This window comes from Magnolia sinica, chromosome 4 (genome assembly GCF_029962835.1).
Source record: "Magnolia sinica isolate HGM2019 chromosome 4, MsV1, whole genome shotgun sequence".
Lineage (NCBI taxonomy): Eukaryota > Viridiplantae > Streptophyta > Magnoliopsida > Magnoliales > Magnoliaceae > Magnolia > Magnolia sinica.
The window spans coordinates 18,707,669-18,720,755 of NC_080576.1; the positions used below are offsets into that span (position 1 = coordinate 18,707,669).

The 13,087-nt window shown below is 43.5% G+C and overlaps 1 protein-coding gene across 1 annotated transcript; it reads left to right on the plus strand.

Moving 5' to 3' along the window:
- The first annotated feature begins 6,302 nt into the window (after positions 1 to 6,302).
- LOC131244063 (acyltransferase GLAUCE-like) lies at positions 6,303 to 12,570 on the plus strand. Its single transcript, XM_058243726.1, has 3 exons — positions 6,303 to 6,410; positions 8,621 to 8,964; positions 12,432 to 12,570. The coding sequence occupies exons 1-3, from the start codon at positions 6,303 to 6,305 to the stop codon at positions 12,568 to 12,570; spliced, it is 591 nt and encodes a 196-aa protein (XP_058099709.1).
- The last annotated feature ends 517 nt before the right edge of the window (positions 12,571 to 13,087 follow it).

A 13,087-nucleotide genomic window follows, 5' to 3' on the forward strand; every position in this document is an offset into this window, starting at 1 on the left:
AAACTGAAATATGAGTGGAGCAAACTACAAAAACAATGGGGCAAACTGAAATATGAACTAGGTAAACAAGAAAAACAGCGGGGCAAACTGAAATATGAGCGGGGCAAACTCGCTAATTTTCCTGATGAATCTGGAACTTTGAACATTTTTTCTATGAGAGTAATGATCTCCTACACCTAGCTGAAAATGAGAGAAAATTCATCAGCTGAAAATTGAAGATAGCGAAGAAAAATCCCTCAATTTCAAGAGAAAATGAAAACAAATCAAAGCTCATGTAAAGAAAATACTTGAAAAATGCCAACAGAGAGAGAGAGAGAAGAGGATTTGGGGCTTTGAGGCGCAGCGAGAGGGAGAACAAGAGTTGAGGGTTTGGGGCGAGAGAACGGTTTGGGATTGGAGGTCGAACACAGATTATGAGAGACCTTTGGAGGAAGTTGGGATGCTAGGTGGGGCCCACTGTGATGTTTGTAAGGATTCCACATCGTCCATCCATTTTGAGAGATCATTTTAGGACATGAGACCAAACATGAGGTGGATCCGAAACTCAAAGTAGGCTACACAAGAGATGAGAAATCTACACCGTCCCTTTTTCTATATTTAAAATGGTTAATAACAATTCTAAATTTGGAACAGCTTAAAACCATTCCTAAATCAAAGATAGAACCGTTCTAAATTCACAATTTTGGTGTAGTGACAAAATTATCTGTATACCAAGAGTCATACTGGAGGCCCTTATCTCTCTTTTAAGATTTTACAAACACCTATATGCAACTGTTGGAAAGAAACCTCATTTTTCATGACATGCTCTCTTTAGTCTTTTTCTTCCCTCGTCAATATAACAAATCCATGATACACAAACTCAATTACAACAAGCTACCCACCGACAAGTTCACAAAACCATGATCCCTATATCTTGGAATGCTAGCATGGAAAGCCCGTTGTAGAATATCAATCCAAGCTACAAATATGGACTCTTTTAACTGAGCCCACTTGAGGATTTACTGATTTTTCCAAAAGGAATCATAAGGTCCATGCCCAACTATGCAAGTTTGATGGATCTAACTGTGACAACACCCTAAACTGACATAGATTTTAAAGTTGCTACCCTCAAACCTTAGACACTTCTTTAGTTGAACATTGACCATTACATAGTTTTATGCCACTAATTAGAACATTAAGATTATCCTATTGAAATTTTTTATACTACTCTTTCCGGAATGAGACTGAACAAACCAGTCCAAATCATGGATGGACGATGTGGATTCCTCACAAACATCACAGTGGTCCCCACCTAGCATTCGAACTTCTTCCAAAGGTTTCTCATAATCCGTGCTCGACCTCAAATCTTAAACCGTTCTCTCACCCCAAATCCTCAACTCTTGTTCTCCCTCTTGCTGCGCCTCAAAGCCTCGAAGCCCCAAACCCTCTTCTCTCTCTCTATTGGCATTTTCAGGTATTTTCTTTACATGAGCTTTGATTTGTTTTCATTTTCTCTCGAAATTGAGGAATTTTTCTTCGCTATCTTCAATTTTCAGCTGATGAAACTCTCTTCTCTCTCTCTCTAATGAATTTCTCTCATTTTCAAGTTTTCCTCGTTGATTTTCTAGTTTGTCTCGCTCATATTTCAGTTTGCCCCGCTCATATTTCAGTTTGCCCAGCTGATTTTCTAGTTTGCCCCCCTCATTTTCATGCCTGCCCCGCTAATTTTTATGCTTGCCCCGCTCATTTTTCATGCTTTCCCCGCTCATTTTCATGTTTCCCCCACTGGTTTTCCAGTTTTCCTAGTTCATTTTTATGTTTCCCCCGCTGATTTTCTAGTTTCCCCCGCTAATTTTCATGTTTCTCCCGCTTTTTTTTTCTAAAAGGAGAGCGATGCCCCTAAAACTTTTGATAAATGAACAGACGATGTATAAGGAACATTTTCGGGTGGGCTCCACAAAAAACATCGAGCCTCACGTATCATATTTTCTATTAAGAGAAAGAGAAACGAGAAAAAACGTGCCAAGCTACCACTCAATGGGCATAAACACTACCAGGAAGACACCACCTCACTCACCAACAACAAGGAGGCAAATCTGACTCCTCCACTGTCACACCCCAAATCCGGAAATCGGATTCACAGGAATCCCGATTGCCGAATCTGGTGCCGACAGCCTCCGTAGTACCCCATTCTCGGATCCTAGCGTTCATACGCCAGATTCCGATCCTGGGATCCTACAAGGAGGATTTTTTTTTTTGCCAATGTACATTTATCTCGTAATAAGCATAACCACAAGTATACCCGAATCATAAAGGCAACATCATCATCACATATCCACTAATATAATCATTTGAATACAATGCGGAAAGGGAAATACATATATCAAAAATCAAGCTCCAGAAGACCGCTGCACGCTCCAAGCTCAACAATGCTGCAGCCTAACATCTCCTGCACGCATCTATCGTGCATAAGCTTATAGAAAGCTTAGAGGGTGGTGTAAGTGTGTGCACAAGATAAGTGCCAAGTATTCAATGCAATGCCATCATCATACGGTACTGAAAATACTTGTAATCCATAAATCGTACAATATCGGAATAAGCAGCTATACGGACAAGATCATGAATCATCAGAGTAAGCAGAAATACTGACAAGATCATAAATCATATGATAACAGAGTAAGCGAAAATACAGACAAGTCCAAGAGTCAATTAATATCAGAATACGTAATATCAGACAGCTATGCAAATAAGGAGTCATAAAGAGTTAAATGTCAGATGTCGAGGATGCGATGCAATATGTAATTCCTGATGAGTTCACGAATAGCGTCAGCTGTTCCGAGACCACATAAATGCAGAAACACGGTAATCCAAAATGCTAAGTACTACAAATGCAATGTAATATGTGGTGCGAATGAAATGACCAAGCTGGAGTGAAGTCGGGATGGTAGTACGTAGTATCGCAGGCTATGGGGTCCATCACAAGGGACTTCTATCCAAACCAGTCCCATACCTAAATTTGGATAGTCAGACTCAATGTGGTGAACTCCTGATCTCAAGTTAGTCGCGCGCCCAACCGAAATCCTGGCCATGCGAAGGAACACAGCAATTAGTTATGCACCACCAGCCCGAGTGGATGGTGGATGAAATGAATGCATGAGCATGCAATTCCTACTCAATAAGTCCACATATCAGTACAGTTCCTCTCTGGGATCATCACCGGGGTTTAGTACACTCTAAATGGCACTGTCGCTCTCCTAGCCGCACAGTCCAAGTGAGCGTAAGAAACCTCACTATCCGCCTGGCCAATAGTCTGCCAATACCTATCCGGCACGTCGATAGCGAACCCATTCACGAGCTGGTCAAACTCAGCCTAGTATTGCCCTTTACCCTCGGGTGGGTAAGGCCACACCCCCTCCCAACCGACCACGACACAGTGGGAGACGCGGCCTCCTGGTATTCGGCACTCGGGTGCTCATGTATCCACTCGGTCTCGACGTTGGGGCGTCTCCTGGCTACGGAGGTTTAGGGATTTTCACCCAGGGACATCTATGGCGCCCGTATGCTAGAACCAAACATTTTCGGTGTCCCGTTTAGCCATCCACGATATGCCTGTGGAGGCTACGGCCCTGATGTCGCTAGGGCGTAGTAATCATAATGCGAGATGCATGAGTCATACAAACCAGTCATGCATCAATCCTGCGCATGCCGCATGCTCATGTGAGATAACCTCCGCCTATCAAGGAGTCTCATAACAACCGACACTATGGCATATGAAATGGTCAATCATGTCTCATAACAAACATGCAGATGATGCGTATGGGCAGGTATCATGATGCTATGCTGTCACCTACTCATACTCGGTATTAATACCTGGCATCAACAATCAGCCTGGACAATGTGGACATCTAACCAACATTGCTCTAAGGAATGGCTCACATTGAGCTAAATACATAATGGGCCCACGGCATCACACAAAGGCCTAATATACAACACAGTGGGCCTTGCCCAAGGACCACGTATACACAACAAGTGGGCCCTACTCTTCGGCCTTAAATACATGACAAGTGGGCCCTACACCTGGGCCTCGAATACATCAAATGGGTCATGCATCATGGGCCTAATACACATCACAATGGGCCTTGCCCATAGGCCATGAATCATCACAATGGGCCCCAACTACGGGTTGCATATACATCACCATAGGCCACGACCCATGGTCCTCAGATACATCATAATGGACTACGGCCCATGACCTCAATATACATCAAGTGGACCGTATTAATGGGTCTCATATACACGACAGGTGGGCCCTACACATGGGCCTCGAATATACAGTATGCGGGTCCTATACATGAGTCTCATATACATCTAATGGGCCACGTACCTTGGCCTTAAATACATCTCAATGGGTTGGGCCCTGCTCATTCCAAATGAGCCCATCAATGGACAACTTAGATAAAACATGTACATCACGTGGGGGCCACGTGAATGGACAATGCGAACAACACATTACAAGGTGGGCCCTGTCACATGGGCCTCAGAATACAAGGCAAGTGGGCCCTGTCACATGGGCCAAAATACAAACAGGTGGGCCCCGCACATGGGCCAAAAATGCATCATGATGGGCCTCACAGCTAGGCCGCACCAATGGGCTTCAAGTGGGCTACAACAATAGGCCGCACTAATGGGCCTCGTACACCTCATGTGAGCTGCATCAATGGGCAACATTAATATATCAAAGTGGCCTCAGGGATGAGCCACAAATACATCAAGGTGGGCCATAAAAACATCATATTGGGCCTCGACAAAGGCCAAAGATATATAGCAGGTGGGCCCCACACATGGGCCAAAATACGCCATATAGACGGCCATAAATATATCAAGGTGGGCCTCATGGACGGCCATAAACATACCAAAGTGGGCCTCATCATATGGGCCGCACCAAAAATCATTCAAGAGTTGTAGGTGTAACATGTGTATCACTGCACACATGCCCCACGCACGATGATCAGCACTGTCCAAACATTATGGACAGTATGGATATGGAATGTACAACAAAGTGGGGTCCACAACACCGTCCAGACATGATCCAGCACTGTCCAGCAATATCTAGACGATGTGGATTAAACTATACATTATGGTGTAGTCACGTCAAAATGGATGGGCGGTGGATATACAAAACACGCATGAAGGTGGGCCCCAACTCCACACTCGTCATCGTAAAATCATCAGCTATACGGCTGAGTGCGGTACACGAACCAACCTATTCACAACAGGTGGGTCCCACATGGGTGTGACCCACAAAATATAATATTATAATATATAATATTATATAGAAATGCATCTAGCGTCCATCGTCCGAAGATGGATGGACGGCCTGGACGTAGTACACATAAACGCAAGGTGGGCTCCACATGAATGGACTGTCTCGATCATCAGACCCCTACAGGAGTGAGGGTCGCTGGTCCACCGTTCAGGTGATGGACGGTATGGAGAAACATACACATCATGATAGACCCCTCCTACTGCCAGGTGGATGGCCAAACATGCATCAAGGTGAGTCCACGTCTCACAACACGGTGGAGTCCACAAGTATGTGTGGAACCCATGCTACTGGGTAGAAGGGTTAAAACTCCTGTAGACCACCAGATACCATGTATGATATAAGCTATATTATATTATATACAATATTTAATACATATAATATAATACTACACATACTGTATATAATATATATTACCTATAATACATGCCAGTGCCGTCCAGGGATGAAATGCATATTCCAGGTGAGACCCACTGTTCTTACTGTTGGATGGTGAGGTGTGCCACACGTACACGTCAAGTTGGGCCCGCACCATCAGAATGGTCCAGATCTCACACATACTATCGTGTGGACCCGACGTGGTAGCTGCCAGAATAGATGGACGGCATGGAGAAACATACACATCTGGCCCTACTGCAGCAACCTTGCTGCTGGACGGTTGATGAACAGATTAACGGTGTGGGTATAAGACATGCACTGCAGTAGAGTCCAAATACTGTTATATGGACGTTGTGGATCAAAATAAATGCATCAAGGTGGGTCCCACCTGTTCAAAATGTTGGATGGTCTGGATCAGACCCATACATCAAGTACGTCGGTGGGACAGTTGGGATATATATACACATGCCTCATGCTGGGACCCCACGGGACTTGTTGACGTCAGTGGCAGCAGTGGGTCCCGATGTCTCCAAATGGACAGACGGTTTGGATATATAACAAATACATCTAAGTGGGTCCCATCCCACAAGTGCACCACGTGTGGGTAGGCCACACGTGTGAAATGGCTGGCCGGCATGGGTATACAAGATACCTCGTGATGGGGCTCACAGAGCTCGCTGCGTCAGTGCAACAGCTTGCTGCTGTGTGGGATGGACAGTATAGATGCAAGGTACATGCATCATAGGTGGGGTCCATAGCTGGACGGCATGGATGGTACAAGGAGGGGGGCCCACATAGCTTAGTGACGCCAACTCCAGCAGGATGCTGGAGTGAGGTACACCAGCCGTCCCACCCAGGGACGGTGTGGGTTACCATACGTGCAACAGTGGGTCCCACGTGGGGCCCACCATAATGTTCACTTTCCATCCAATCCGTTCATAAGGTCACTCCGACCCGGATGCATAGGAAAAACAAATTTCATGGTGCCCCAAAACTTCTGTGACAAAAAAAAAAAGGATATCAATGGCTGCCTTTTAATCCCGCTGTTTCCCTATGATGTGGGCCACCTGAGCCAGATATATGGATGAGATTTGGAGGGGAGCCCACTCCCCTAAGGGACTAACAAATACACGGTGCTGATGTGGGGTCCACACCACGGTGGGGCCTGAGGTGGGGCCCACTGACCCTATGCCAATCCAAGCTGTGGACGCTGCCTGCTGCAGCGTCCTCTGGACGTTGACAGCAGCAGCAGCGTCTGCTATTTTTTTTTTGTTTAAATATTTTTTTTTTGAGATTTTTATAGGTGGGGCCCACATCAAGGGAATCCAGTCCGTGGGCTGTGTTCCTTAGCTCAAGATGGGTCTAACCAGCCCGATATTGGTAGATTTTGACACATAGAAACATTGCAGTGGGCCCTATCAATTCCACACTATCAAAAGTAATATTTAGATGGTGTGGCCTACCAGACTTTCAGATTGGCTCCATTCTTCGGTGCAACGCCTAAAACGAGTTGAAAAATAAGATAGACGGCGTGGATTACATACATACATCAAGACGAGGCCTGCATGAGTGGCCCACTAAAAAGTTTGGATTCAAGCTAAATTTTTATTTTTTATTTTTTGTTTCCAGTTCACGCCCAGCGTCTCTTGACGCTGGACGGACGGCTGATGCTTGTTGGTGGGCCTCACGTGCGGGGACGGTTTGATGCAACACATGCATCATGTGGTGGGGTCCACATTCACCAGCTTGGTGACGTCAGTACACACACCATGTTAGCCACCCCCACTAGGGATCGGTGCCATGAGCTCAGGTGTTGAAACGAGATATCTCCACTCAGTTTGTCAGTTGAGTTATGGACCTGGGTGTGCACTGCACGGTGGAGTCCCACCATCTATGATGGACAATGCCAATAAAATACAAATTAGTGGGACCCACTACATTAGAGCAGATAGAGAGAGAGAGAGGCACCCACTATGATCTTCTCCTTCTTCTTCTTCCCATGGGTTCATAAGCCTTCTAGGACCCCTTCCAATGGTGGAGATGGGCTTCTAAGGGTTAGATTAAGAGAGATCTAAAGGTAAAAGGGCTGGAAAATGAGCTTGCTTGGGACGTCCATGGCTAGCAATGGAAGTGAGGAAGAAGAGAGAGAAGGTGAGATGATAGAGAGAGTGAAAGGATGGGTTGTAAGAGGTGTAATAATGAGTTTTGAAAAAAAGAAGAAAGCATTTATGGGGTAGGCTAGGTAGGGAGGTAGGTTAGGTTGTAGAATAGGGTGATGTCATCCCTAGGATGACATCATCCTCATTATGATTATGGGGAAGCGTGTACGCCATGGCCCGCAACGTGCGGTCCACCACTATGATCGTACACAGGTCATATCTTGGGATCTAGACGTCGGATTGACGCACGAGACGTGACATCGGAATCGTAGCGACGACATGGTCGCGATGGCATAGGTCTTGGGTCGAACCGTCTCGGGTGAACAGGGTGTGACTCACGGTCGAGCGCAAATGAAATCTACAGGTCGCGGGTCGCCGGAATTCGACCGGGAGGACCGCAGGGGCATACAGAACGGTATGGGGTAGGATACGGGTCTCACATCCACTCTTCGACCTTCTTAAAATCACGTGGGCCGAAGCGACCACTCTCCCTACCTACAATTTCCACTTATACAAACCAACCAGCTGCCTATACCACTGACTCAAGCAGGCCACACCTTCCCATCTAGCCCTCCCAACTTCTGACCATAGACTATAGTTTGCTGCTATGATCTCACATCCAAGAGCCTGAACCAACCTTAGCGACAACACCTCCAAGGGAAGGCCCACCACAACAACACATAAGAAGCATCCACTAGAAGAAGTAGAGAAGATAGACTGAAGCAGAGACTGAAACAGAGGACGAAGGAGGCAACAGCTAGAAAAACTACATTATGAGCAGGGCAAACTAGAGAAACAACGGGCTGTCTTTGAAGACCCATGTGGGGTTTCATCAGTACTCTTTGCTGTGGACATTAGGAGCAAGATAACTCCACCCTTGCCACATGGGTTTGTTGGGAATGCTGTTGTAACAGCTTGTGCAAGTGCAAAGGTGGTGGATTTGAATAAGGAGTCTTTGGAATTTTGTGTTGAGAAGGTGAAGGAAGCAATAGAGATGGTGACAGATGAGTATGTGAAATCAGTAGTGGATTGGTTGGAGGTTTATAGAGGGGTCCCTTCCACTTTAGATGAGAATTTTTATGTGTCAGCTTGGTGGAAGCTGCCCTTCCATGAGCTGGATTTTGGGTATGGAAGGCCCACCTATGGTGGCCCAGTTGTGCGGGGGAAACTAGAAAATCAGCGGGGCAAACTAGAAAATCAGCAGGGCAAACTAGGAAATCAGCGGGGCAAACTAGGAGTTTCTCCCTTACATTTTTCTCTAATACATAATTATGTAAATATGTATATATAAGTATATAAAAATATATTTCTAACTTTTAATTCATTTCTTTGTCTAAGTATTTAACAAGCATATCTCCTAAATTAGAATGATTTTTTTCTTTACACACGTGCACACACCCCCACACACTCCACACTAGTGGAATTTCACCACCTATGGATACTCGAATGCTTGACCGGGTGTTGAAACTCCTAAGAGTCTACCACCCGAGCAAGAGTAAGGATCTAAACTAGAATGATTTACTTAACGTACCACATACGATTTTGGGGTAGGAGAAGCTAATTTAGCCAACCAACCTAGTTATTTTCCAAGATTTCATTGGGTCGATGGTTGAAAATCCATTTCAGCGGGGTAAATGAGAAATTGAGCAGGGCAAACATGAAATTCAGTGGGGCAAGCATGAAAAAGAGCAGGCTAAGTATGAAAAAGAGCGGGGCAAAAATGAAAATCAGCGGGGCAAACTAGAAAAATCAGCGGGGCAAACTAGAAAATCAGCGTGGCAAACTAGGAAATCAGCAGAGGAAACAAGAAAATCACATTGAATGTATGTAGTATATCCACGCCATCCATCCATTTTTCCATCTAATTTTAGCGGTTTAGCCCCAAATTAAAGCATATCAAAAGATCAAGTGGATCACACCACGGGAAACATTGGGCATAATGATTTCCACCGTTGAAACCATAGTGGGCCCAACAGTGATGTTTGTTTGTTATCAAACCTATTCATAAGATCATACAGGCATGGATTAATAGAAAAAACAATTATAAGCTTGATCCAAAACTTCTGTAGCCCCTAAGAAATGATCAACAATAGAAGTTCAATTCAAAATTTCATTTGGTGTAGTCCATTTGAACATTGGATTCGTTTATATTTATTGGCTCAAGCCATGAAATTATCTGTTAAGTTTGCCCCACTGATTATCTAGTTTGCCCCATTAAATTTCATGTTTGCCTGCTCAATTTCATGTTTGCCCCACTGATTTCCTAGTTTGTCTCGTTGATTTTCTAGTTTGCCCCGTTGATTTTCTAGTTTGCCCCACTGATTTTCTAGTTTGCCCTGCTGATTTTTTAGTTTCCCCCGCTCAATTTCATGTTTGCCCCGCTGATTTTCATGTTTCCTCCGCTGATTTTCTAGTTTGCTCCGCTGATTTTCTAGTTTGCCTCGCTAATTTCATAGTTTGCCCTCAATTTTGGTCTCATACCATAAAATGATATAGAAAAATAGATGGACGACATGGATGAAACACATACATCATGGTAGGGCCTACAGAGCACCGACCACCAGCCATTAGCCGGTGGCAGGGGGAGTAGCCAATCCGTTTCTGGAGTCTGGCTACTCAACCTGTCAGTATCTAATCTGCCTCCATCCTAGGGCTGAAAGTTGGGTGGGTTCAACCCAACTGACCCGTGACCGACCCGACATTGGGTTAGGCTCGGGTAGGATATATCAGGTCCGATCTCAAGCTTGGGCTATACAAACATCAACTCGATAAAACTTAGGTTGGGCTTGGGTTGAGGTCTCAGGTTGCCTGACCCAACCCGAACCCAATCAATATATTAGTTACTTATAAATTATAATTGAGTGTGAATTGTTTGTGTAGAAGGTACGCTAGTGATGCCGGGTCTCATTTGTCCATGTCATTTCCAAGGACTTAAGCTAACAAGATATGTCGGATTTCTCTCTCCCAAATAGATTGCGTGCTATGCTACATGACTTTTTAAAGGAGTAGTCCTATATTGAAAAAAAATGAAGTTCTTTATGATGAATAATCACGTATATAATTAATAAAATCATAGATACAAAAAATAAGTCCTATATTGAAATATAATAAACTAATATAATAATGAAAATATTAGCACGTATACACCCGACCAACCCAATCAACCCGTTGAGCCCTCTTGGGTTGGGCTTGGGTTGAGAATTCCCAACCCAAGATTGGGTTGGGTTGGGTCAAGGTTTAGGTATAGGAACCTTGGGTTGGGTTAGGGTTGAGCACCAACCCGAACCAACCGGCCCGACTTTCAGCCCTAATTTCATATTTGCCCTGCTCAATTTCATGTTTTACCCGCTAAATTTCTAGTTTTCCCCACTCAATTTCATGTTAGCCTCACTCAATTTCATGTTTGCCCCGCTGAATTGACCACGAACTGAATGAAATGGATTTTCGACCATCGACCTGATGGAATCTTGGAAAATAACTAGGTTGGTTGGCTAAATTAGCTTCTCCTACCCCAAAATCATATGTAGTATTTTAAGTAAATCATTCTAGTTTAGGAGATATGCTTGTTAAATAAATAGACAAAGAAATGAATTGAAAGATAGAAAAATATTTTTATATACTTATATATACATATTTACTAAATTATGTATTAAAGAAAAATGTAAGGGAGAAAAAGTTCTCCATGTAAAAAATAAAAAATAAAAGATGTTTTGGCATTACATTCATTATAGTAAATATATATATATATATATATATATATATATATATATATATATATATATATATATATATATATATATTTACGATGTTACTTTTGTGGGTCCCATTATGAGGTCTGTGTTATATCCAAACTGTCCATCTATTTGGCGAGCTCATATTAAAGCTTGCGACGAAAAATAAGATAGATCTAACTATCAAGTGGATCATACTGTAATTGGCAGTGGGGAATTGAATGTCTACCATTGAAACCCTTTTAGGGGTTACAGAAGTTTTGGATATTATGAAATTTGTTTTTCTCTTCATATAGACCTTTGTAACCTTATGAATAGATTGGATGGAAAATAAATGTCATGGTGGGCCCTACAAAATTTTTAACAGTGAAAATCAATTTTCCCGCTGCTCTTTGTGGTGTGGTCCAGTTGATCTTTGGATATGATTTTATTTATTTATTTTTTTTGGGATAATGCTCCGAAATGATCTCGAAATATGGATGAACGTTGTGGATATAATAAATACATAGCTGTGGGGCCATGTAACTTTGATCTCTTTTGGGCCGTTCGTACAACTCTCGGTTGGAGGAGCGTCAGCGCTCGTCTTCGAAAGGAAGGCAGGGGTATTTTCGTCCTGAAATTCCGACACCGAGGGGGTCCGAGTGCGTATTCTAAGTTTGTATTGCTTTTAAAAACCGCTGGATAAAAGGTGGGGTCCACAGTCGTAAATTTCTCTCAGATAAAAGGATTTCCAAGTATGCGTATCATATCAACTATAATTCAACAATAACGGTATAAGTAGAAAGAATAATACGGTTGAAATTGAAAGTAATTTATTAATGCTAACAAGAATTCTAAGTAACTTTTTAGGTAATTCCTCAGTGCCGGCCTATCATCCATCATCCTCGCCAGAGTATTCAAGTCTTGTACTAAACCATTACGCATAGGCTGGCGTATACACGCTTCAGAGGATAGAACTGCATTGGTTTCGGTGGCGGCGGAACGCGGCGAGTCACTTTAATCTTATTTTATCACTGACGTAATGGTTTGGTACAGTTTAGTCAATTGCAGCATAGGTAGGACGCAGGTGAGGATCAGTATCTTACACCTTCTGCAATGAATCCAAGCCGTCCAAATATTGAAAATACTCTAGATGGATCCACCCCGTCCATCCGTTCTCTGAGTTCATTTTACGACATGAGTAAAAAAAGTGAGCTGTATCTAATACTTAAGTAAGCCGAAAATGTGAGAATTGAAAATCCACGGTTGAAATATTCGTGGGGCCCCAAGTTTTGAATCATGCTAACATTTGTGTTTTCAGTTCATCTCAGTAAGAATGATCTTATGAACGGCATGGATGGCATGTAAACATCACTGTCTACCGCAGGGAAATTTCAACGGTAGGAATTTCCCTAACCACCTTTTTCCTTTAGTACGGCCCACTTGAGCTTGGATACTGCTCAATTTTGGTCCCATACGCTAAAATGAGCTCAAAAAACGGATGCACCGATGGATTTCTCGTAAACATAACGGTGGGC

Coding starts and splice junctions, on each gene's coding strand:
- LOC131244063 (XM_058243726.1), top strand. CDS start 6,303: ATGGCTGGCCGGCATGGGTATACAAGATACCTCGTGATGGGGCTCACA. Junction 6,411..8,620: donor ATGGACAGTATAGATGCAAG/GTACATGCATCA, acceptor CATTATGAGCAG/GGCAAACTAGAGAAACAACG. Junction 8,965..12,431: donor TTCCATGAGCTGGATTTTGG/GTATGGAAGGCC, acceptor GTAATTCCTCAG/TGCCGGCCTATCATCCATCA.